Here is a 27,991-nt window from a genome sequence, read left to right as displayed (position 1 = left end):
TAACAAAAAGAATGAATACTGCTGAGAAATATTATTGGATACATATAAACATTAAATAATCTGAAAAACACAGAGCAACAGGCTAACAATCCTTCGTTTTGACAATGAATTTGTTCATAAAAGGAAAGATCTGACAGCATGTTAAAGCACAGTTCCACATTCATCCTTCCCAGCAGCAAAAAACAAGAGATACCGTCATAACTATTAATCTCATGAACACTTGTTTGATTGCTTGATTGAGGTTTAACATAGCTTTCAACATTATTTCGGTCATTTCACTCCTAGTAACAGGCAAGGTCCAATACTAACATATTTATAATGACATGCCGAAGACACTGGCAGCCCACCCAGTCACATTATGCTGACACCATGCAAACATGGCAGTTCACTCGGACACATTATGTTGGCACCAGACAGCCCACCCAGCAACTTTATACTGGCACCAGAGATGGCAGCCCACCCTGGCACATTATACTGGCACCAGACATGGTAGCCCACCCAGTCACTTTATACTACTGAGAAATATAACAGCCCACCCAGCCATTTTAATCTGGCACCAGACATGACAGCCCACCCCGTCACATTATACTGGTACCAGACATGGCAGCCCACCCAGTCACTTTCTACTATTGAGAAATATAACAGCCCACCCAGTCATTTTAATCTGGCACCAGACATGACAGCCCACCCAGTCACAGTATACTGACACTGGGCCGACAAGTACTTGGCTTATTTGTGCTGAGCACTAAGCGACGTAGTGCCAAGATTAACAATGTTCAAGTGTCAGGTATGATTCTTATCTCATGTCTAACAGAAATAAAGACAAACACATAAATACAATAGAGCAAAAATAACAACATAAGTTTATTTACAAAAAAACTGTGAACATGACAAAAATGTGTCATTTTAATGTGTGTATTTTAACTTTAGCTGACAATACTAATGTCCATTCACATATAAATGTACAATGTATGCCTGGGCGTGGTTTTTGACACATACTCAGAGATTGTTCACTTACAGGTCAGCAATTAGGTATACGGGTGGAGGACACCGGAGTGCCCGGAGTAAATCACTGACCTTGGCCAGGTGTCTGACATACCTAATGAGAAAGCTGTGGCTGAGCGAGTGTGAGCTGGATTTGAGTCTGTGTTCTCATTGGTCATGGGCAGACTGGCTGATGGGCTAGATGAACACTTTAGCTGAATGTTTTGGCAAGGACAGCACATCATACATTTGATACTGTACTCTACGCCCCTACCATAACAAACTATAGCCTACAAGCGTTGCCTTCAGTGGTGACCAGTGATCAATCTTTTCACCAGTGTGGGAACACGACAAGAAGTTTTCATGGTTAACATCAGTATCCAGCTGTCTGCAGCTGGTACACCTTGGGACCTTTCTTCAGTAGATAGCCCTGATTATTCAGTGACAAAATCAACCCTTCAAAGTCTGTAACTCGTAAACCCATTTCCTGTAAATAAAATAACAGCAGAGACTTCAAAAGAAGTTTATCTGAAGAAGTATGAGAAAAGATATCAAGTCAGAGAATACACTATGCAGAGGCTGACCAGAGCAGTCTCATTACTGTACACAATACTGCTTTACAGTATGACATTACGCGTCCCAGTTTATCACTTATATACAATGTGCCATACTACATGTACATTATTTATTATAATATAGATAGTGGTCATTATTATTACACTTTGAAGAATACGTTGTTTTTCTTCACCCTTTTCAGCCACTAAAGCAATTCTTTCAGTGCAATTTATGCATACAATTATTATGACAATTATGCTAAAAATGATCTGTTTGTGTCATCAAAAACACAAGCTTCATAATACTATGCAAAGTATTTCTCTACAACCCATAGTTCTCTCAGAATGTTTCCAAACACTGGTTGCAGAGGCAGTTAGAAAGGTTGAATAATGAGGGTACACTGTACCTTCACATCACTGATAAAACATTACAAGCACATACATGTACTCATATTGATGTTTTCTATATTGTAATACTGTGAAGTCAGCTGTACTTACCATAGCTATTTGTTTCATCTGCTCCACAGTGAAGATGGAGTTATAGGTCTGCTCACTTACTCACATTGATGTTTTCTATATTGTAATACTGTGAAATCAGCTGTGCTTACCTTAGCTATTTGTTTCATCTGCTCCACGGTGAAGATGGAGTTATAGGTCTGCTCACTTACTCACATTGATGTTTTCTATATTGTAATACTGTGAAGTCAGCTGTGCTTACCATAGCTATTTGTTTCATCTGCTCCACAGTGAAGATGGAGTTATAGGTCTGCTCACTTACTCACATTGATGTTTTCTATATTGTAATACTGTGAAGTCAGCTGTACTTACCATAGCTATTTGTTTCATCTGCTCCACGGTGAGGATGGAGTTATAGGTCTGCTCACATAATCATATTGATGTTTTCTATATAGTAATACTGTGAAGCCAGCTGTACTTACCTTAGCTATTTGTTTCATCTGCTCCACAGTGAAGATGGAGTTATAGGTCTGCTCACTTACTCACATTGATGTTTTCTATATAGTAATACTGTGAAGCCAGCTGTACTTACCTTAGCTATTTGTTTCATCTGCTCCACAGTGAAGATGGAGTTATAGGTCTGCTCACTTACTCACATTGATGTTTTCTATATTGTAATGCTGTGAAGTCAGCTGTACTTATCATAGCTATTTGTTTCATCTGCTCCACAGTGAAGATGGGGTTATAGGTCTGCTCATGTACTCACATTGATGTTTTCTATATTGTAATACTGTGAAGCCAGCTGTACTTACCTTAGCTATTTGTTTCATCTGCTCCACAGTGAAGATGGAGTTATAGGTCTGCTCACTTACTCACATTGATGTTTTCTATATTGTAATACTGTGAAGTCAGCTGTACTTACCATAGCTATTTGTTTCATCTGCTCCACAGTGAAGATGGAGTTATAGGTCTGCTCACTTACTCACATTGATGTTTTCTATATTGTAATACTGTGAAGTCAGCTGTGCTTACCTTAGCTATTTGTTTCATCTGCTCCACAGTGAAGATGGAGTTATAGGTCTGCTCACTTACTCACATTGATGTTTTCTATATTGTAATACTGTGAAGTCAGCTGTGCTTACCATAGCTATTTGTTTCATCTGCTCCACAGTGAAGATGGAGTTATAGGTCTGCTCACTTACTCACATTGATGTTTTCTATATTGTAATACTGTGAAGCCAGCTGTACTTACCATAGCTATTTGTTTCATCTGCTCCACAGTGAAGATGGAGTTATAGGTCTGCTCACATAATCATATTGATGTTTTCTATATAGTAATACTGTGAAGCCAGCTGTACTTACCTTAGCTATTTGTTTCATCTGCTCCACAGTGAAGATGGAGTTATAGGTCTGCTCACTTACTCACATTGATGTTTTCTATATAGTAATACTGTGAAGCCAGCTGTACTTACCTTAGCTATTTGTTTCATCTGCTCCACAGTGAAGATGGAGTTATAGGTCTGCTCACTTACTCACATTGATGTTTTCTATATTGTAATGCTGTGAAGTCAGCTGTACTTACCATAGCTATTTGTTTCATCTGCTCCACAGTGAAGATGGGGTTATAGGTCTGCTCATGTACTCACATTGATGTTTTCTATATTGTAATACTGTGAAGCCAGCTGTACTTACCTTAGCTATTTGTTTCATCTGCTCCACAGTGAAGATGGAGTTATAGGTCTGCTCACTTACTCACATTGATGTTTTCTATATTGTAATACTGTGAAGTCAGCTGTACTTACCATAGCTATTTGTTTCATCTGCTCCACAGTGAAGATGGAGTTATAGGTCTGCTCACTTACTCACATTGATGTTTTCTATATTGTAATACTGTGAAGTCAGCTGTGCTTACCTTAGCTATTTGTTTCATCTGCTCCACAGTGAAGATGGAGTTATAGGTCTGCTCACATAATCATATTGATGTTTTCTATATAGTAATGCTGTGAAGTCAGCTGTACTTACCATAGCTATTTGTTTCATCTGCTCCACAGTGAAGATGGAGTTATAGGTCTGCTCACTTACTCATATTGATGTTTTCTATATTGTAATACTGTGAAGCCAGCTGTACTTACCATAGCTATTTGTTTCATCTGCTCCACGGTGAAGATGGAGTTATAGGTCTGCTCACTTACTCACATTGATGTTTTCTATATTGTAATACTGTGAAGTCAGCTGTGCTTACCATAGCTATTTGTTTCATCTGCTCCACAGTGAAGATGGAGTTATAGGTCTGCTCACATAATCATATTGATGTTTTCTATATAGTAATACTGTGAAGCCAGCTGTACTTACCATAGCTATTTGTTTCATCTGCTCCACAGTGAAGATGGAGTTATAGGTCTGCTCATGTACTCACACTGATGTTTTCTATATTGTAATACTGTGAAGCCAGCTGTACTTACCATAGCTATTTGTTTCATCTGCTCCACAGTGAAGATGGAGTTATAGGTCTGCTCACATAATCATATTGATGTTTTCTATATAGTAATACTGTGAAGCCAGCTATACTTACCATAGCTATTTGTTTCATCTGCTCCACGGTGAGGATGGAGTTATAGGTCTGCTCACATAATCATATTGATGTTTTCTATATTGTAATACTGTGAAGCCAGCTGTACTTACCATAGCTATTTGTTTCATCTGCTCCACGGTGAGGATGGAGTTATAGGTCTGCTCACATAATCATATTGATGTTTTCTATATTGTAATACTGTGAAGTCAGCTGTACTTACCATAGCTATTTGTTTCATCTGCTCCACGGTGAAGATGGAGTTATAGGTCTGCTCACATAATCATATTGATGTTTTCTATATAGTAATACTGTGAAGCCAGCTGTACTTACCATAGCTATTTGTTTCATCTGCTCCACAGTGAAGATGGGGTTATAGGTCTGCTCACTTACTCACATTGATGTTTTCTATATTGTAATACTGTGAAGCCAGCTGTACTTACCATAGCTATTTGTTTCATCTGCTCCACAGTGAAGATGGAGTTATAGGTCTGCTCACATAATCATATTGATGTTTTCTATATAGTAATGCTGTGAAGTCAGCTGTACTTACCATAGCTATTTGTTTCATCTGCTCCACAGTGAAGATGGAGTTATAGGTCTGCTCACATAATCATATTGATGTTTTCTATATTGTAATACTGTGAAGTCAGCTGTGCTTACCTTAGCTATTTGTTTCATCTGCTCCACAGTGGAGATGGGGTTATAGGTCTGCTCATGTACTCACACATGTTTTCTATATAGTAATACTGTGAAGCCAGCTGTACTTACCATAGCTATTTGTTTCATCTGCTCCACAGTGAAGATGGGGTTATAGGTCTGCTCACTTACTCACATTGATGTTTTCTATATTGTAATACTGTGAAGTCAGCTGTACTTACCTTAGCTATTTGTTTCATCTGCCCCAGAATGAAGATGGAGTTATAGGTCTGCTCACATTGATGTTTTCTATATTGTAATACTGTGAAGTCAGCTGTGCTTACCATAGCTATTTGTTTCATCTGCTCCACAGTGAAGATAGAGTTATAGGTCTGCTCATGTACTCACACTGATGTTTTCTATATTGTAATACTGTGAAGCCAGCTGTACTTACCATAGCTATTTGTTTCATCTGCTCCACGGTGAGGATGGAGTTATAGGTCTGCTCACATAATCATATTGATGTTTTCTATATTGTAATACTGTGAAGCCAGCTGTACTTACCATAGCTATTTGTTTCATCTGCTCCACGGTGAGGATGGAGTTATAGGTCTGCTCACTTACTCACATTGATGTTTTCTATATTGTAATACTGTGAAGCCAGCTGTACTTACCATAGCTATTTGTTTCATCTGCTCCACGGTGAGGATGGAGTTATAGGTCTGCTCACATAATCATATTGATGTTTTCTATATTGTAATACTGTGAAGTCAGCTGTACTTACCATAGCTATTTGTTTCATCTGCTCCACGGTGAGGATGGAGTTATAGGTCTGCTCACATAATCATATTGATGTTTTCTATATAGTAATACTGTGAAGCCAGCTATACTTACCATAGCTATTTGTTTCATCTGCTCCACAGTGAAGATGGAGTTATAGGTCTGCTCACTGACCCTCTGTAATGCTGCCACAAACTTCTTCGGCTGAAACAGGAAATACAACAATGTTTGATCTGTTCTGCGACATGTACACAGCCAAATTAGCATTTGGTAAACAAAGGGTGGGTGGTCTCTTATCAACACTTAAAATCTGAAAAATAAGCAAGCTGCTTCAAGTAGCTATCTCACAATCATCCACTGTAAATCCACTTTTTTCTACTTCACGTGTCAATTCTCAAAATGTACTTCACATAAACGGAAACTGACACCAGTTAAGCTGCCCTTTAACCTCATACGGCAACATTTCTCTATTACAGGCTTTTCATTTACATTGACATGTCTCAACACTTTATGCTGAAGTCCCTAGCAGTATGACTGATTAATGATGTGTATATATATATATCTACCTGAGCCCTGCCACTCATCCCTGAGCCATGCTGAGACCGCTGGAAATCCATCCAACCAAACTCGTCAGAAAATGTGTCCCTCATACTGGAAGAAAGCAGGCAAACTATGAAAATCATGCACCACAACTGCCTACCTATAAACGTAACACTTTGATTTATTTCTTTGACTGTTATATTTGGCCTCACTCAAAATTCTTCTGACGCATGTCTCAGGGTGAAGGAAACCACTTAGAGTAACTATATATACATGTAAAATCTATGGTTATATGTTAGCCATTCAAACATTTTCCTGTACATCACATCCTTTTCTAAGATTCCGTACTGGTATTGTACACCGTGAATACCAGTACCTCACTCACCTGAACTTCATAATCTGGATGACATCAGCAGCATCGTTTTCTGTTGCCTCTTCCCTCAGCTCCAGGCGGGCGCGGGCCTCTGTCAGTCGGATCAGGGACTCCAGCTGACGCGTCGTGATTGGTGTGCAGTCAGAGCTGTGCTGCTTACGCAACTTCAGGTAGAAATCCTGCGACCAAATGTATGAAGCAGAGCTTTTTTAACTCCATCAATGGATCCATTGATAACCTCAGTCTTTATGAATCGATTTCAGTGAATAATTTCCTTCACTTGGATAATTATAAATACTTCCGCAGCACTGACCTCTGTGACCTGGAGAATCACTGTGATTCATCCAATACAATTTTTTTTCCATACTTTCTTGAGATCCCCTAGCTGTTGCCTACATTTTATACTATAAAATCCAAATTAAAGGAAAGGGATTAGAATGTACTTATTTATTTAATAGGCTCTCACTGCCGTTCTCACCAACTTTTCACTAATATGATGACAGTCACCTTTATTACTGATAAGCTTTCAAATATGATGTACAGATAAGCACACCATATTGGTGAAACTCAAGTGGTATTCAACGAAAATTAGACTGTGATAACAGCCAGATGATGCTTGTCTACCACTTATTGTCAACGATGTATGTAAAAAGCAATTACCTTCTTAATAATTTATATTTTACTATCTTGATACCCATTCTCATGAAGTAAGACTGCCACTCTTGAGATTTGTTACGTCATAAAACATCATACCACAGTAAATCATACTCAAAGTTCTGTCTTTTTATTTCTGTCTACTCAGCTGACATACTTGTATAACACGAGCAGCTTCTCTACCAATCTTAGGATGAACATATTTCCTGGCATATCCCACGTACTGAAATGAACACAAAATAAATGCATAAGTTCAGTGTGAGAGAAACGCTGTAATTCCCAAGTCACACTTGACTACAGCGAAGGTGTATTCTGCGTCAGATTGACAGCTGATTAACCCGCAGTCCTGGCACACAAGCGTAAACATTTACATGTATCCAAATACTTCTCTGTAACGGGAGCAGCTATCCAGTGCTTATAGTAGCAGTAGCTAGCGGAAATTTCCCTGTAGCTATTGGTACAGCACTGGACTTGGGCTGCAGAGACCCGAGTTCAAATCCTTGTGTGACCCACGTAGTGAAATCGTTCAACCATTAGACTGGTGCCGTGACCTAACAGGTTCCAAGAAGCATGGGGTTCTGGGCCTGTGGACGTGGGTGTGTCTTGGGAGAGGGAAAGGGTTTAAGTGGGGAGGAGTGTAACAGGAGCAGCTTTCCAGTGCTTATACTAGCAGCAGTTAGCGGGAATTTCCCTGTAGCTATTGGTACAGCACTGGACTTGGGCTGCAGAGACCCCAAGTTCAAATCCTTGTGTGACCCACATAGTGAAATCGTTCAACCATTAGACTGGTGCCGTGACCTAACAGGTCCCAAGAAGCGTGGGGCTCTGGGCCTGTGGACGTGGGTGTGTCTTGGGAGAGGGAAAGGGTTTAAGTGGGGAGGAGTGTAACAGGAGCAGCTTTCCAGTGCTTATACTAGCAGCAGTTAGCGGGAATTTCCCTATAGTTCAGTTAGTACAGCACTGGACCTTGGCTGCAGAGACCCGAGTTTGAATCCTTGTGCGACCCATGTAGTGAAATCCTTCAACCGTTACACACAGAACACATATACTAGTTGAAGGGCTAAATCTGACATTAGTTTTTTAATTTTCACAGGTCACACCTTTATCCAGTTTTTTTGTAACTGTTTTTGTCAAGTATGTCACCTGCAGCATGCCAAGACCCACCACAGGAATGATAACAACTGTATTTCCTCACTGAAAAATCTACATAATATAAATCACTTCATTGTGGTTTACTGGTTGAGATGTTGTACATGACCGGGTAGACCATCACACCGTAAAAAGCATCTTACAAAATCTCATATACGTAAGAAATATGACAGACAATAATGGTAAAAGTACCTTCCTTAACAGCTGGTGAGGAATGGGGTCAAATGTGCCTGCTTCAGCCCAGGATAACTTCAGCCTCTCACTAAGACTTTTGTCATGGTCATCCTCCACATTGACAGCTTCACCCCCCTGAGACAAACAGAATCATCTTACACTGTTCATACATAGAGCTGTTCTCATTAAAAAAGGTTTGACCAGTACTAAAACTTGAGATATTATTATTCAAAAATAGTATACGATATACATTACAATGAGTGGATTTTTAAAATCTATTTAAAATTTGCAATAACTAAAAGTAAAACACACACAGTGTTTGTAACTCACCCCTCTTCTAGCTGTAGCATGGGAAAATGATCTGAAACAGACAACTGGCTATGACTGATTGATATTTTCATGACATACATGTTCTTTAGTAAATTTCACCTGAGCCCTCACAGAAAACCATGAGACTTAGGCAAGTAAGTGACAAACTTTCCTGCAGACTTTCCCACACAGAATGAGCTCCATGTATCTGTCATATTAGTGGAAAGCTGGTTTTCTAATCTTCTGTATGACAGTTCAAGTCATGTATCATGTGTTTCTTGTTTAGAGTACACAGGACAAACCTATTTGACATACACAGATAATTCCAAAGAATTTTGGTCATACACAATCCCTTATAATAAACTGGATGGCAGTTTCCAGTGTACAGATTTCACCACTTACAAACATCCATTATATGGAATTCGAATTCTGGGAATTTCCTATGAGATGTTACACACATACGTACTGAGGCTCCACTCAATTAGCTATCTGGCTTATTAGATCACACCTGTATGACTTATAATAATCATTTCTTTTGGACTGCAAACATCATTTTACAAAACTTTCTCTTGGCAAGTATGATTGTTACTACTGTTGCCTTTTATATATGTACAAGTCACTGTCACTGTTTTTCCTACATAAGGGCATTTGGTGACCAGAGTTTAAAATTCTAAGAAAATTTACCTTTTCCCAGCATGTAATGCCACCACATGATCTGACAGAATGTTATCCATTTCCTGTGAATTGGATAAAAATATTTTAAAAATTTAAAAATTAATAGACACTCGTGTAAAGATGTACGAATTTAGAATTTAACAGCAGACCCCACACAATGCCAGAGGTATTGCAACCTAATACTGTAAAGTACTTATTATTCGCCAGCATTAATTTTCACGTATTTAAGAGAATACTGAAAAACAAATCTTAAAATCTTAAAATTTTCCAAGATATAATTTGGCCGAAATCATCAAAGATGGCTTTAATCCTCCTTTGTTTCCTGCAGTGTCGCTAATCCTCGTGTTCTAGATCAGAGATTAAAACAAAGGGGGGGTGGGGGGGTGGGGGGGATTATCATGAGTACTTTTAAACACTTGGCAAAGTGACTTGTCACCTTTTGAGCGTTCAATGCAAGACATATGAATTCACCATTATCAGCACCAGTCATTCATTCCTTATCAAGCAACATGGTAAGTTTGCATTGTTTTCGGTTTTAATCGTCCTCAGTAGCAGGTCAGAAATAGCAATCATTGCCGTAGCTGTCAAACGGCCATTGTGGTGGTGTACACACTTCACAGTTTGTTAGAAGTTCACTCATTGGACCACAGGAGAGAGACAGCCAATGGCACAGCGTGTATCAGAACAACATTCATTAGAAGCCAGCACATGCTAGTATCTAATTTTCTTTCACTTTACGGGCATAGCGAAGACTGATCAAACTAAAGACAAATAAAACCCCCACTTTGTTTTATATCCACCAAGCCTTAGCACCAGAGTTTGTATATATTTAAACCATAATTTCCCTTCCCTGCTGTTTAAAAACTTAGCTGGCCCTTACGGGGTTTCTCAGTGCAACTCCCGTCACCCTGACAAAGATTTCACTTCATTATTACTACTACCTGTAGTATATGATTCAATATTGGATATTTTTTCGCTGAAATTATTTTTCGGGGTAAATTATTGACCGCGAGATCCGTGAAAATTTGTCCCATGTGAAAATTAAGTACTTCACAGTATCATTAATATTGTACATGTCATCATCAAATGCATCACTTTGTGCTCCTCAAAGTGCATTTTCACATACCAAGCTTTAGATGACATACAGTAACCCTTTTATATCATGCAAACCACAGTACATCTGTTCAGGCGGTTTTTCCCTCTATTTACATTATAAGTTACACGAACATGTTGCCTGGTTATACAGCCTGATACTGTGTTGAGACAATCAATATTCTCACGAGCCCCACGATGTACATGTACTGTTAAATAATTCAACAACACATGCAGCAAACATGCACACAACTACTACAGCTATTTCTTTTACATAATGCACGTTCTATTCTCACCTTTTAAATACCATGATTTATCAAACACTTTACCCAATGTCAACAGTGTTTAATTTGTGGTATCAGGACTGATGCAAAACAGTAGTATGACTGATTGCAGAGAACCAGTACAAATTCCAAACGGCAACCTAATGCTGATATTGCCTATAAAGATATGGTATGAGTGAGTATTTTTCTTGTGCTGGAGATGTCTTTTATGTCAAGCCTGCTCCCCACCCGTCTGCCAGTCTTACCTCATCTGGTTTGTCCACGAGGATGAAGACAAGATCAAACCTGGAGAGAAGGGCACTTCCCATCCTGTCAATCATCAAAACCAGGTACTTCAAAGTCAAACCAACAATATCGCCAAATCATAATATTTATACTTAATATTTATATCAAGTATCATTTTAACATCTATTGCATCAATCTCATACGATTCATTTGATTGGTGTTACTGAAGCACTTAATATTTCACTTCTGTGACAGCGGTGAGCATTATGGTGGGAGGAAACAGGGGTGGGAGGCAGAACCCGAAGGAAACCCATGACCATCTGCAGGCTGCAGACAGACCTTCCCACGTATGGCTGGAGAGCTAACCACCTCGGCCACCTAGGCCACTCAATCTGATACGATATCAGTTGACAAAACTTTGAGTGAGTATATAGTAAAACCATTAGAACTAAGATTGGTGTGTTTTACTGGCTACCTGTATATTTGCAAGTGACACTTCAAGGCAGAGAAATCCTCTGCATCAACACTGTAATGATGACCAACAACTCTACATTATGACTCTGGTTTATTCTCCATGTTTCTGGCAGCAATATTTTCCCACACAGTTACAGGTTTATCAAACAGAGCTGGCAATAAAACCGTAAGATTTCACTGGTGGAAAAAATTTAAATTCTACCTGAACTTGTAGAGAGGAACTCCCTAAACTTTTTTAAATTATCAATTAGAGTACATTAGAAGAAGACAGAAGTAAAACAGCTGACCTGAGGTTCTCAGAGACAGTTTTAGACTTGTTGTAATGACCTCCCACTGGGTTGGCTGCTGCTAGGATTGATGTCCGTGCAGGTAAACTGTAATCATGAAAGTAAACATGAGTGCATCAACATCAGCATGTACCTGTACATATCAGCATATAACTGTACACATCAATACAGTCATTTCCTCACAACTTTAAAATCATTTTCAAACTTGATTGTATGTCTGTTATGTATACGTAAAATAAAACATGACAGAGATGTAATGAGCCATTCAGAAAACACAAACGAATCACCCTCTTAGGAATTCACGAAAAACAGAAACGTAATATATAACTGAATTTTCCAAAGCTGCCATCAACAGTGATGACTGCCTCATCCAGTATAAGGTTCTACAACACCACATCCAAAACAGGTGCAAAGTTTGTTAGCAAACTAGCAGAACAGTGTATAAAATACACATTTGGAAAAAAAAAAAAAACAAAGAAAAAAACAAGAAAATCATTCATATGTCCAAACAACAATTATTATTATTCCCCCTTGTATGTCTGAAACAGATAGTACACAAACACTACCAGAGATAAGAGAGCCGCAGTTGTCTTGATTACTACAAAATGTCTGAACAAAGGCCTGTACAACAGGAATGACTTTTCCATACTTCACCTGCAAACTATCCCAGCCTTGGCAATACTGATACTTTGCTGCTCCTGAATTACAAAACAAGACATATGAGACACACAACTGAATGACACTTGTGTTTGATATTCATAACTGAAACAGTGGAGAAATTTCTGTATCTCCAGAGCCAATATATATCCAATTCCCTTTTGTAACCTATCTTTAAAAGACATTCGAGGCAAGATTTAAAAAGGAGCTGAATTTGATGTTGAATAAAATTAGGCGTATTTCTTCTACTGAATTTTCTATATTAAAGCCACAAAATAAAACAAGCTTTGTGATCCTTTTTCAAAGCATACCCATTTTATCTGACTTGATCTGTAAGTTTCCTAAAACTGACTCAAAAATACAACAGAACTGTAACAACAGGTCAGACCTTGTCTGCAATGCTCCCTGCATGCATATTTCTCTGTTCTTCAAAACATTTATGCATGGCACAACATACTGCAGTTTACAATGATAATGTAATCAGTATTACTGTATGATACAAGATACATTTCAGTATACAGACCATAGCTTCTAGTAGGGCCTGGTGCTGGTTGGACATCTTGTCAAACTCGTCTATACAACAGCAACCCTGGTCAGACAGCACTAAGGCTCCTGCTTCCAGGGCATAATCCCCTGATCCTCCATCTTTGGACAGTGTCACCTGAGGATAACAGGGCAGAACAACAGTCGTGCAATTAGCAGCATCATTAAGTTTCAAGAAATATTACTTTAAACACGTACTTTACCTTTACTTGACAGTAAACAGAAAAAAATCACTTTTGAAGAAATCACTTCAAAAGAGCCAATAATTAGTTGACATATCCTTTGAAAAACATGATGGGAGTCAAGTGAAGCACTTACTGTTAACCCTGATGTTGTTGTTGTATTCCCACAGACATATACACTTCTTGGGGCAATGTTGGATACAGCTTGTAACATCTGAAAATATAAATTTGTCATTAGTTAAAATATAACACATTTTAAATACTCGTCTAATTAATGCTCTACCACATCTTCACAAACATTATTTCTTTCTTAACGCACTACAACATGTAGTCATCTATAAAGGTGAAGACAATTATCTGACAAGTGGTAACCCTTTTTGGCACCGTGCTATCATGATTCATCATAACATTAGTTGGAAACGATTTCTAGTATCCTCTCTGATAGTGTCTGTAAGAATTCAAAGTGGTCATCAACAGACTTTAAGCAGCTCAACATTACAAGACTGTTCTGGAAGATTAATGATGCCTATTGTTGTATTAACAGACAAAACATGAAGTATCCTGGGCTTAGCTTGAAGAGAATCTGAGCAAACTTAAAGATGTTTATATGCAACAGGAAAGAGGGAATCACGAGTAAATGTCTTATAGCAGAAGTCCTGGCTAGCTTGATAATAAAATGTACATATATACACCCTTACCTGTGACTTGCCTAGCCCTGGGTCTCCGACCACTAGGATGTGGGGGTCCCCACGCACCGGGATACGGTTCTGAAGTCAAAAACACACACAAATAGATTAATTACAACAGATCTTCACATACATGTATATCATGCGAGCTTTCACATTCTATTGGTACACTTTTAATTTAACCAACTACAAGTCTCTCAAAAGATACAGGCAATAAAAATTACATGTATGACTGACATTACATGCCATATCCACATTACTCGAGCCATACAAGAAATAGTAAATATTCATGATTTCAAACCAGTAAATATTCAAGGACATTTCAAACCCAAAATTGCTTCAAAGCAGACCACAATCAACCTACCCTATCATTTGTAAACTTCTGGCTCCCTCCAAACAAACCCAACAACAGACCAGCTTTGACAATCTGGAACCAATATACATGTACACAGGATGGCTGACGACACAACAAACACAAACTTGCACATAGTTTTACTGCTGCATTAAATTGGTGTCTTCTTTCCATATTTTAGCAAATTCTCTGGCGTTTAATTCAGTGAAATCAGCAATATTATTCATGATCCACCCATACCTCTATTGCCAAGAAGGATACACAAATACCCCCCTTCCTCATAAAAATACTACAGCAAAAAAACACCCTGATGGCCATAGCTAGAGCCATTTTAGTTCCAGAAAACAATTGGACTTCCAAACTGATGTTCGCCCAATCAAGCAGTAGCTGTATTAAACAAACAAATAAACAAGATGGTTTACCAATACAAAGTTCAGTTTTCGTACGAATTCTATCATTCACAGACTTACTCAGAAAGCATCATTTCGAGCCGCATTTCATAAATTGTTGCAAACTGTCTCCTTTTAAAGTTATAGCACTCTTGAACAATTAGCCTCCATTAAATATAAAGTTAGTGGGGATTTGTTAGTGGTGTCGGCTAAACCTAAGACGAAACATTTATGGGATTTTGAATTGTATGACTGCGATGGTTTTTGATAAATATACATCTACAACGTGATTATGATATAAGATAGTGTTTAGCAGTGCACGTGGTTAGTAAGTGAGGCACTACATGTACAGCTATACATCATATGCTTTCTCTGTAATATCTGGATAAAAACCTCTTCCCCCAATCCTGTGGCTTGTGGCATGGCTTTGCTCAATCTGTAATAAATGTGCATGTACCTGTACTATCAACACAGAGCCAAACTATACAGTTCTGCACCATGCAGCACCACTCAGAAAGGTCAAATACCTGAGTGGTACTCTGGCAGCTTGCTCACCAACAGTATTCTGTGCAATGTTATGTCGGTACTGTACAGTCCAGTCATGGATACTGTAGTACGACCTACTCAGCAACTAAGTGGTGTGTAGGTTGTGAGCCACACAGTACTGTACCATGTGTATATTTTCACATACCATGTAGCAGCCGCACAGTTCTGTGCATCAAACACACAGCAATGTACAGCAGCCACACAGTATTGCACAGCAGCCACACAGTATTGTGCAGTTAACCTTGCACCACGTACAAGGTTTAAAACCATGTGGTACAATGTGAGGACCTTTGGGAACCATACAGGACTGTTCAAAGAAAGCTTTGCTGTGTACTATGAGGACCTCACTGACTCAAAGTTTATACACACCCCACATCATACAACTGCATATCAGCTCACCTCATGTCCATATATTGCTGGGCACAATGACCTTTAAAAAAACATCAAGAATGAAAACAATAAGAGTTCTATCGAGTTTCGGGGCTTCCTATGAAATCTTAAACACTTAAGAGAATTGCAGAACAAAAACATCAACATTGGGAAATGTACGGAATATAAAGAAATACAGATTGGCGTGATGTCTTTTTTGCCGTTTTCCACTGTTCTCCCAATACAAAACTGAAAGACTTCCAATATAAGAATTTACATAGAATAATTCCAACCAATACATACTTGTATCTTCATAAAACTGGGTGAAAATCATAGGACACCTGTGATTATTGTAAGCAAAATAAAGACACAATACAGCACTTATTTTTACACTGCTCAACTGTTCAGCACTTTGGGATCAATACTAAAACTGGATCAAAACTAAAGGCGGATTAAAAGATAAACTAACAAAAGAAAAAATAATTTTTGGATGGGATAAAAGTATGCTGGTTTTAAATTGTTTAACAATATAGGCAAAAAAGTATACTATGACTAACAAAGCAAAATACGGGACACATATGTTTTACGTACTTCAATAAAAAACATATCTGAATACTATAATAAAGAGAAGTACATTTTAATAACTTCAGGAAGAACCCCAATTTAACAAAAATGGGTTATGTTTCATACTTTTTCGAAAACATGTAGTGAAACACATTGGATAATATGTTAAACAACCTAGTTTCTCCTTGGTGACAAAATGATACTGTGATTGGTGGAGAAAAAAAAAAAGTTTCATTTTTGCTTTTTGCTTATCTTTTTCAGAGAAATTCCTAACAAGGGAAAAGTACAAGTGCCAATTCCCAGAACAGTGGAAGACATAAGTTTAAAATGTAACAAAATATTTTTAGTTCAAACTAATTTCATTCCGTGGTCTTTTATTCCATATTTAGGATTACATACTTTTCACTCAAATGACAAAAACAAGTTTAGGGGTGGTGAAAATGAGTAGAGGAAATGACACCACCCAGCTAAATATATCACACCATGTTCGTAAAAGTTTTGCTGACAGGGGCAGGGCCAGGTTGAATTAGTGACCACAGGTCATGTGATAATGGGATTTATGAAAGCAGCACTTCAAACACACAATAAGAATAACTTACCCAACTAAAAGCCTAAACAGATTCTTCTGACTGTGAATCTCTTCTACAGCATAGAGTTCCTTCATGGAGAACTCCATGGTAACCCCTGAACTCTGACCCTCAGCACACTTTTTACCTCCCTTAGTGTTGCTCACAGAATTGGCGTGTATGTACAGAAGAAACATACACTTATCTTTGTTCCTGCTTCGGCCTGAAATCAACAATACAAAATACATCAAAAAGTTTTCATACTGGTAAAAAAAATACCAGTATGAAAACAGGACTCACTGGCTCAATGCATGCCAGTGCAATGTGACTGGATCAGGTGTCCTGTCTGGTGTCTTCGGCATGAAACCTCAGTGTTGGCAGAATTTTGGTGGGATGGACTTGCCCTGCCACAGGGAGACACAGTATTTGTACACACACCTAATCACTCCTCAACGTCATATTCATAAAAAAATTGATGAATACAATGTTAAACCTCATGGATACACACATACACACATATACTTACTCTCATCTGTGTTGATGACCTTGACCCTTAATACTACACTATATTCTTACCCTAATCTGTATTGTTGACCCTGACCCCCAATACCACACCATATACTTACCCTCATCCGTACTGTTGACCTTGACCCCTCCTGACACAACCACCACGTCCCAGGGACACAGCTGTCAACTAAAAGACAAAAAAGGTGAGTAACAGAAGTTAAAATCAGAAATTACAATCAGAAATTACAATCAGGTGGACCCAGTCGTAAATGTTCACAAACTCCCAAAATTAATGTTCAGTACAAATACTTGCCTTAGGTAGACCATCAGTAATTTTGGACTTGGTTGAAAATGTGAAATGTTTCAAAAATATGCCTTTCTTGACATGTTGTTAGATGCTAAATCATTATGATGTAGAACTCTTTTGAAAATGAAGGCAAGAAATGTTCTGGCCGGTACACACAGGCCATCTTCATGAAAGAGACGTATTTGGCCTATGATCATCATTGTAACTTCAAAAATGTACATTTACGTTTCACACATCACCTTACAATTCCCATGAGAAAGCGGTGCAACTTATTTTTTACAATCAATTGTAAACTCAACTGTAGGGTTTCAAAGGAATTGTAGATGCAATTTCTCTGTGAAAGAGGGCCCTGACAGAGAGACAACGGTTGATATGTTAATCCCACCCTGACCTCACCTAGATCCTCCGTCAGTTCACAGTCAACAGTCCTGGGGATGCGTCCTGCCTCCTTCTGTTCATCTCCCATCACCTCCTGAACTCTGTCAGTTATATCACAAGCACAGGTGTCAGGCAGCCAAGCACACACTCACAACATAAGCTTACTATTCCTGACAGAGACAATTTTTTTTATGGGACTTTTCTGATCACAGCAGGAAAATTATGTATGTTTTTTGTAACTACCTATTCCAGTTTCTACACATATTAATACTAGCCATTGATGCAATCTGTACTCAAATGTGTCATTTTCCAGTTTTACAAATGGCTAGGTTGTGATCTTATAATAGCCGATATAAAAAATGGGAAGCTCTACATACTGTCTTTCTCAATATAATTTTCAGTGTGATTCTCGAGTGTTACACATTTTATACAAGATGTCATAGGGGGAATCTTTCCAGAAAACTAGATCCACCATACTTTTACCTGATAGTTTGCCAGTCAATAGTTTGTGTGAGGCCAGAGCCCCCGTTTAGGGGTGAATGTCCTCCCTCGACATTCGGTATTCGGACACTGTCAACACAAAAGCACACACCAACAACAACGAACATAAGAATAACATAAATCAAATAACATTCTTAATAACAGAGGAGCCATCCTGTAAACTTTATACACAAAGTTTACTTTGTGAATTGAGTTTGTTGAAAGTTCAATACTAAATTGTCTTGACTGAGTATTTCTCGTGAAATCTGTTTATGGATTTGCTTTGATGAACAGGACAATGATTGTCTTCGTACAGGTAAGTATTTCCTTCTGACAAATCTAATGGTTGAACTAGTTTTACTGCCAAGCAAATGTTAATCCATCTACATCCTTCAGGTTCTAAGACGTAATCTCCACAACTTAACTGGCACTTCATACTAAACTTGAATTTTTTTCCATGTAATATTTATGAAAATTTGAATATTAGTGAACTTACAGCAGTTGGCATGGTGTACTTCCCATCTGGGAGAGCTATACTCTGTAACAACAAAACATTACCTTCACATTTTTGCTCAGAAATATACCAGAATCAATTTGTTTTAATGACTGGTAATATAATCAAAAGCAATAATTTTCATAGCTCACTTTTCAGGAGATCACAGTTCAAGGAGTTTTAAAAACATCCCCTTAAAGGTTTGACATTGTAACCCTTGCTAAGCATCAGCAAATGAGTTTACATTTTGAATCTTTGGCTTGGCCTGTAATGCCCAATGCGACAAGAAATCTTCCCTAACAAAAGTTAGCCTAGAAACACACCCTCCTGGCCAGGAAGAGATCGAGTGACTGTATTTGTCTGGATCCTTTCAGGTAAATTATCCCTTTACAATCAGTATACAGCTGTAATTGAAAATCACTTATCTCCAACTGGTACAAACACTTTTGATTGACTGAGCTTAAATTCAACCTGATTAAACACCTGCATTTGTTCCTATAGCTACTTCCCAGGTTTTCTTCACTTAATCATACTCTTAGTGAGAATGATTAAATAATTGAAGTTATAATTAAATGCATAATTTCACAACTATATGTACACTCTAACAAAAGTTATCACCTGTCAAAACTCTCACCTGCTCAATCCCGCAACTGTTACACTCAAACGCAAGCTTAGTGCACAATGGTTTGATATTGCTGACTCGGACAACTGTCCCCTTCACGACACAAACTTACCTGAAACATGAATCAGTTTACAAATATGGACTTCTTAAAAAAAGAACACTCCTGCTCTTCATGTGATTCGAGGTAAAACGTTCTTGATGTTTTAGCTACTAAGTTTGTGTTTTACTTTCAACTTCTAGACAGTTTGTTTACACATCAGGAGCCAAGTTTATGCTTGTAAGAAACCAAAACTCCATAAAGTATGTTCAGCAAGACATTCTCTGTTCCTCTGCCAAATTTTTCCACATTCTGTAGCCTTTACTACTAGTAAATCCAAGATAACTCACAGTTGTGACTTATGCTCATTGCCGTGTTGACATCATGACCTAACAAATCGGGTCATTCCTTCGCGCGTACGTGGTTGACCTTTCACAACGTCACCATGGTTTGATTAGCTGGCTGTCAGTTTTGACAGACAAAAAAGCTATGTGACTGCAGAGACCACAAATTTGTAATTGACTGAAGGGCAATGGAGCAGAATGACGGACTGATGGTGCGAACTGTCAATTAAGTTTGCAGTAAAAAGGGGGGTTATTTTCGGCAACCGTTCCATTCAATTTCACGCAAATGTCAACCGCTGCTGCGCATGCGCGCCTCGCTGACCCAGATTTTAAAACCATGAGTATATTTTCGACTTTGGCTATAATTTACAGGAGAATGGTGATGTAAAGGCAAACAGCGATTGTGGCAAAATGTGGGTAAATATTTCAGCTTTCAGAATAGCCATGCTTTACGGTTTACTCAGAACGAATCTAACACGCATGCATCGGAATTGAACGAGTGGGTATCTCTTTGTAAGAATTACACTGGAATCAGGTCCAAATAGCTCTCGGGCTAAGGGTGGCCAGCGGTCCCGCATATCAGTATATATAAGCACCCTTAGACCAAGGTCTCAGGCTTTTACACGAGTAGGCCAGAACCCTCTCTATATATACATACCCCTGGCTAGGCCTTTTTAGATGGGTCCTGGACCCCACCCCTAAGATATGCACACTGCCCCAGAATATAATTTATTTATTTATTTGATTGGTGTTATACGCCGAATTCAAGAATATTTCACATATGCAACGGCGGCCAGCATTATGGTGGGAGGAAACTGGGCAGGGCCCGGCGGAAACCCACAACCATCCACAGGTTTCTGCCAGACCTTCCCGCGTACGGCAGGAGAGGAAGGCAGCATGAGCTGGACTTGAACTCACAGCGACCACATTGGTGAGAGGCTCCTGGGTCATAACGCTGCGCTAGCACACTAACCAACTTGAACCACTGTGAACTGGGTGAATATTAAATTGAATGGAGTTCTAGAAACTTTGGAAATCTGAATGAAGAAAACTATTCTGATCTTTGTCGGTTATCGCTTGTTATACAGGAGCAATCAAAGCACCATAAAAAGTTGCTATTTGCTTAAAATAGAGGTCACTTGTCTGGTTTCCATGATGACAGGGTTCACACAGCATGAACTCCACAATTTGTATCTTACCATAGTAATTAGCTTTGAGGTGTTTGAGTGGTACAATGTGATCATAGTTTGACCACCCTAGCATGTACTCTGGGGAGAGGTGTAGGGGGACAGGCAGGGCTAGGGGCGGGGGTGCCCTCTCCCATCTGGTTCTCCTCGGCTGTCTACTGCTCATCACAACCTGTCACATAATATGATACCAATTTTATCAACTCAAGAGATTTCCATACACATCAAACACATTTTTCACATTTTCCTTTCACCCTTTCTGCTTACACTGATATAATATGAATGAAAGCATTTCTGTCTGGACACTGCCACAATACATGTTTGTGTTATCTATATTCACAATTTTGCCTGAGAATTTTACTTGTAATAGCAACATAATGAAATGATGGTAAAGTGATGTCCGGTTAAAAATACTTATATAACATGTTAAACCAGCAACATGTACATGTATCTGTTTTTAGATACTGTGTTTTAAAGTAATCACTGTTTTACAGATGGTCCAATTAAGGTTAATCAGCATATACTGTTTACTGGACTGGAGCTTAACATTGCTTATTTCAATCATACCATAATGGTGTATTCTTGTAAGAAATTTGTTCCCAATGATGGCATAATTTTCATATAACGCCACCTCACTGGAAAACACTAGGGCATAGTTTCACAAAAATTCCTAAGTTCAGTCAATTGCTAAGTCTTTTTTCTTTTAGCCCAAAATAGAATGTTTCTTGATAAAACTTCAGTCAAACACTTCAAAAGTATAGCATTAAGGAAAACCAGATAAGTTTATGAAACCGGACGTAGACATAGCATGGTCATATACCCTCATTTCTATTTTTTTTTTTTTTTTTGATTGGTATTTTACACCGTACTCAGGAATATTTCACTTATACGACAGTGACCAGCATTACAGTGTGCGGAAACAGGGCAGAGCACGGTGGGAAACCCACAACCATCCGCACCCTCATGTCCTGCTTGCACACCAAGTCACTGCCATGTTACCATGCAGAGTAGGGAATGATAGATGAGTGTTTACCTGGTGCATGGCTAACCCCATACAATCAATCAGTCTGTCAGGTGAGTCCTTCAGCTCAGAAGCTAGTTCAGGGATACCACCCTGTAAACCTGGAATCAAACAACCGAAATGTAGCAGCTATGAACATTCTAACAGCAATTAAATATTATCCTATGGAAGTGTCTGACAGAAGATTTTCAATAGCAATAGATCAAGCCTTTAATTCCCTTTTTCCAAAGCAAAGGAATACATTTGAACATATCAGTCAGACTTCTCTATCTCAGGCAACCTCTTTGCCATGAACATTACATGCCACTGATTTATATCACAACAGCCTTGTTATTTGAGGACAATGAACTAGGTGAACTTCATTTTCTTATGGACAACAAAATTGCCCCAATCACAACAGTTTTTGTATGCCCTGTGATGTTGATTAGGGGCAATAATATGCTTGTTTCACTTCACCCTACCTACCCAGCAGCTTTTCTCTCAAAAATAATTTTACTTTCAATGCAATTTGCCTTTAAACGCAAAATTTTATGGAAAAAGATAAAAGAAAAAAAAACACAATTTGTATTGACCTACATTAATTTTTCATGACTTTTCAAGCAAGAGTAACGTTATGAATTATGGGCCACCTCTCACTACCTTACCTCTCCTACTGGTTGGGTCTGTTGCGGGAACAGCGCTATTAGTTGTGCTGTTATTTTTTGTATGTATGAATGTATGAACATGTAGCTTCACTTTTCAAACTACACAATGCTTCACCTAGTTTTGTATATATTGATGTATTTTTTGCCTGGACTGTGAAGTGCATGTTTCCTATACAATATTTTCTCTATGAAGGTCTTGCTGAAGAATTATTATTATTATGAATGCCTGCTTACCCTGGTCTTGTTTTAGATCCTTGAAATCTAAAACGAAGTACTTCTTAACTTCAATGTCATTCTGAATAAAAATAAATATTCTTGAACTGCTCTAAATGAAAAGCGGACAGTGCCTACTGCAAGGATAACACATGACCCAACAATAAGCCTTACTGCTACATGTATCTGCCTATTAGAATACGTAAACTGCAACCATGCACCTTGTATACACTTGAATCCCAGTCTTTTTTCTACACTGTTGACTAACATTGTAGCCTATACCGGCATGACTGAAGAGGCTGCTTACATCTCAGGACCTGCTTTCCAGTAAACTATGTACCACTTTTCCCCTGCAATTTTAAAACTTGCACTGAATACTGAAAACAGCTGAGAGCAGAAGCTAGTTTGTTTTGATGTGTTTTCCCCAGGTGTTCCTTTCAAAGCTGTTATGATACAATGATATACCTTTCTGACTTTATGGGAAACACCTCTACAAGTTTGACAACAATGCCCTCATAACTTCAGTATCAACAAAACACATGTTACTGTATTTTTTTTATGGTATTCAAAATCTACATTGCTCATTTTACCTTAGATCTTAACACTCACTACACGTAAGAACACAACAATTTTTCACTGAGAATAAACACTACTAATACAAAGGAAAGCTGAATTTCATCATAATGCAAAATACATAAATGAACTCAGAATAAAATATCTTTAGACATTACATATCCCAAAAGTTAAAATAACAGATACAAAAACCATTCCACTTTTCAATACTTTTCAATTGTATCCAACGGCTTACAAAATCAAACAGCTGTCTCCAACTGAGTATATACTTTTCAAAGGCTTGCACTCGCTTCACCACTGGAGAATGCTCCACATACACTGAAATCAAACAAGTGTATTAGAAACTTTGGGGATCTCCACTTACAAATAAATAAAACATAAACACTCCACTTCTACTTAAAGTAGAGAGACTGAGTGAAACACAAGAGTGAGTTTTAGATGAGTATAAGGATAAGTTGGGAGGCCATGGATCAAAAAGTATACAAAGTCTTTAAAAACAATAAGCAATTTAAAACAACCTAAGCATGCATCAGGTATCTGCTTCAGTTTTAATGTCCATCTAATTTTCAACAGCCAGAAACTACATGCCATATATGTTACAGATATTTGGAATGACAGCAAATCTGAGTGGGACTGATAAAACAAAACATCATTCAAATCAATTTTCTTGTTACTTTCATCCGGGAAATAGATAGACCAGCCAGAGTATGGGGAGGGAACCTCCAGGAGTGTTGTTTGTCTGGGTCTACGGACAGCGCCATGCCCCGGCTGTGGATCAGGCATCACTGACCCTCCCCCGCGTGACCATGAACCTGCAGCAAAAAATATACAAGCCTCAAACTACAGAAAAGAGAAGGTCAGAGGGCAGATCTTGTGTAAAATAAGACAGGCAACGACACATGAACAATTATACATAAACAAGAGACAGACAATACTTGCAGTCATGTAACAATCAGTAAACTGGGTGAGATTTCTTCAGTATGGTGTAAAATATCAATCAAATAAGTACATTGTTTCTTAACACAAACACTTCAAACTTCAGGCAGTAATTTGGCTAACTTAAACCAAAGGTACACAATACAGGCAAATTAGTCAAACATAATGCCAAAAGAGAATTGCCAACTTGCAGTACATCCTAAATGTCTTATTAGTGCAGACTAGTAAAACAACATCATTTTATTGTAAAGCACAGAACCTTCTGCTGTAAACACACATCTGAGTGAACAAACATTGCTCCACTGAATGTTACACATATTCGCATCAAGAGCTACCTCTGTATCCTCTGCCTCTGTTACCATAGTAACCACCACCGCCACGCCCTCTCCCTCGCCAGCCACGCCCACCTCTCCATCCCCAGCGATTGTTGTTGTATCCGCGCCCACCTCGACTCTGTTGAGAGCCCTGAGTGCTCATGCTTCCTATACTCTAGCCTGAAAGACATAAAAGCACAGTTGCTAAGCATATGATGCAGAAGTGTTGACCATTAAATGTCAATAAATGTGCTACACCAAAGAAAATAATTTAAATGCACATATGTGTACTGAAACATCACAGAAACAAATGCCAATATTATATGATGTAAGTCTAGATCATAAATCCCGTAAAACTATACATGCATTATTGCAAACTACCTGTAAACCTTTTATGACTTCAGGCTTTAATGATATATCGCTTTTGCCTTTAATGATTTACATTTAAAACTTGCACTAAAGTGTTTGGACTTTGTAGTATACAAGATTAAAGGAATCTAACACATCATTAAGTCAGTGCGACACACCTACACTCAAATGAAGTACGTAAATTCCAAGTGTGACACAGTCACTGAAAATGGATGTAACTAAAAATATCATACCCTACGTAACAAAAAAAAATATTAATACGATGTTGTTTGTTTTGGTGGAATATATAGACATTTTAAAGTGCGTTTAGCATTTGGGCCGCACCCACTCTAAGTTACCTGTCCAGCATGGTATGAATTGTGTGAGGTCACAAGTAGGCAGTAATTCTTCACCTGGTAAAATGTAGCACTATAACTCATAGCTGTGAAGACACAATAGGCTTTCATCATTTTCGCTGCCATTTATATCTATAGAGATGACTCAATTATCGTCCACTGCCACCAGCTGCGTAACAAAATCCTCAAATACCATTTCTGTTTGGCTGACAGTTGAATTAAAATGACCTCACCTGAGAACTTGCTATCACAGAGTGATGACTAAAGTGGCATAGCCTCACTTTGATATTTGGATATTGTCAACACTCAGTAAGCTGCTATGTGTACAACCGTGTGAATCCATGTGGCATGTGTAAGGTCAAACATGCACATGAAGCAATAACCATCCTCCTGGTTTTCAGGGCTTCATAATTTTAGCGTTTGCATTTGCCAGGCTCTTCTATGAAGCAGGAATGTCACCACACGCCTAGAAAATGACAAGGTCATATCAAGCATGCAAGAACAAAATGAGAATGAATTGTGACAGTTTCGGGGTCAGGTAGCCAAGAAATCACACTTTTAATATTCGGCATGGTCTAGTTGGTCAGCGGTCTCAATAAATATAAGCCATTCTTAAACTGGATTTTTCAGCTCCTGGGCTATAGGCAATTAAGAGTAGATACTAATGACGTTATATTTAACAAACTGTCAATCACTGTCAGCAAACTGATGATGATGTAAATATCCATCCATATTTTAGCAAGTTTAACATCTCTGCCTGCATGAAGTTGAAAAAACCAGCTGCCCATTGGGTTCCTGGGCCACACAGTTTGCTGTTGTCAGGCCTGGGAACCAGGAAAATCAGGTATCCAGTGTCATAACAGACCAAAGACAGTGGCCCTCATGGGGATTGGAAATCAGCAGAGGATGAACTTGATGAAATATGGATGGATATTTACCTTTGGGATGATCAATAGCTTGGGATTTTATCAGTCAGGTACTCTAGGGCCAAAAGCATTGTAAAGGAGTAACTGGACATGCCGAGAAAATTAGTAATCGATTGTTTTAATGTAGCTGACCAAATGCAGGGTAGAATTTGAGCTGTTATTTCAGTAAAACTTTCCACATGGATCTAAGTTAGACCCAAGCTGGGCATTACCTAATTATGTTCAGCTAGCTTTGGGTTAGAAAGTGTTGATGGCGCAATGTCTAGAATCGCCTTGTGGGTTTTCATGGCATTAACACTTTGAGCACAAGAAGCGACGCCTTTTAGAGTAAAAATTACTGCTGAACATACTACAGTCTACAGCATAAACAGATTGTTTACCAAATTCAAATTAAATTTTATTCACACAATCCAATGCATTGTGTTTAAAATGTTGCATTTTTTCGCACTGACACGAAAACGTGAGTACCACGAAAACGTATGTCTGAACGATATAGGCCTAGATGGTTTGTAATGGCAACCATCTTTAAGGTAAGTTTGTGAATATTGCCCATTGTATGTCCATTCCAGCCAAGGGCCTTTGTCCAGCTTATGACACCTTTAACAATAGACACCAAGTGGGTAATACACAAACTTACCTCAAAGACGGCTGCTGTTGCAAACCATTTATAGTGTCAAGAGATATGTGTTGTTGTTGTATTTAACATCTTTGAACTTCATGATAGAAACAATCTGCGTAATGTTGGTAACTTCATCACGTCACTGCATAGGGAGAGACAGCATACCATGTGATTTCTTTGGTTTCGTTCAGCCCACTTGTGATCATCTCAATTTTCCCACAAGAATTTCTTTTTATGTTAGACGTAGCTGACAGTCGTGGCGCCGACAACTTGAGTTTGCCGCCATCGCCGCAGTCCGATAAGGGGAGGTAAGCAGAAGATAACTAGATCCCGCTCTGGTGTCATGAAGGCTTTGTTTTAACACGGACCAATGTCACTGAAAAGACATCCTAGACTAAAACCCGTCATTTGTAGATATGAATAAATCGTCATCAAATGTTTTCTGACGATTTATTAGAAAATGCTTGAATGTTTGTAACTTTAGTTTAATCTGCATAACAGCTTGAAATGACACACACCTAGCTGATCACTTCCCCAGTTGATTGCTAAGTGAGATTTACGTATGACTGCATTGTGTCAGAGAAACACAGTTAATTCACAGATGACATTGTTTA

At 38.5% G+C, this 27,991-nt stretch overlaps 1 protein-coding gene across 1 annotated transcript; it reads right to left on the bottom strand.

Moving 5' to 3' along the window:
* Nucleotides 1–718: 718 nt before the first annotated feature.
* Nucleotides 719–27,930, bottom strand: LOC135466231 (DNA helicase MCM8-like). Its single transcript, XM_064743634.1, is given in 32 exon segments — nucleotides 719–1,471; nucleotides 6,097–6,186; nucleotides 6,549–6,633; nucleotides 6,908–7,074; nucleotides 7,707–7,772; nucleotides 8,891–9,007; nucleotides 9,203–9,233; nucleotides 9,866–9,918; nucleotides 11,478–11,541; nucleotides 12,219–12,305; nucleotides 12,873–12,916; nucleotides 13,399–13,536; nucleotides 13,737–13,814; nucleotides 14,299–14,367; nucleotides 14,651–14,713; nucleotides 15,973–16,003; nucleotides 17,106–17,295; nucleotides 17,699–17,749; nucleotides 17,752–17,766; nucleotides 18,283–18,365; nucleotides 18,748–18,788; nucleotides 18,790–18,834; nucleotides 19,241–19,282; nucleotides 19,872–19,966; nucleotides 21,440–21,599; nucleotides 22,461–22,549; nucleotides 23,327–23,387; nucleotides 24,114–24,196; nucleotides 24,553–24,690; nucleotides 25,150–25,308; nucleotides 27,543–27,753; nucleotides 27,896–27,930. Coding segments are annotated over 30 exon segments (2,532 nt in total). The 5' UTR covers nucleotides 25,292–25,308; nucleotides 27,543–27,753; nucleotides 27,896–27,930; the 3' UTR covers nucleotides 719–1,357.
* Between the last annotated feature and the right edge of the window lie 61 nt (nucleotides 27,931–27,991).

This window comes from Liolophura sinensis, chromosome 6, assembly GCF_032854445.1.
Source record: "Liolophura sinensis isolate JHLJ2023 chromosome 6, CUHK_Ljap_v2, whole genome shotgun sequence".
NCBI classification, from domain to species: Eukaryota; Metazoa; Mollusca; class Polyplacophora; order Chitonida; family Chitonidae; genus Liolophura; species Liolophura sinensis.
Note: the sequence above shows the minus strand (reverse complement) of the source record. Positions and strands in the feature narration are given on the sequence as shown.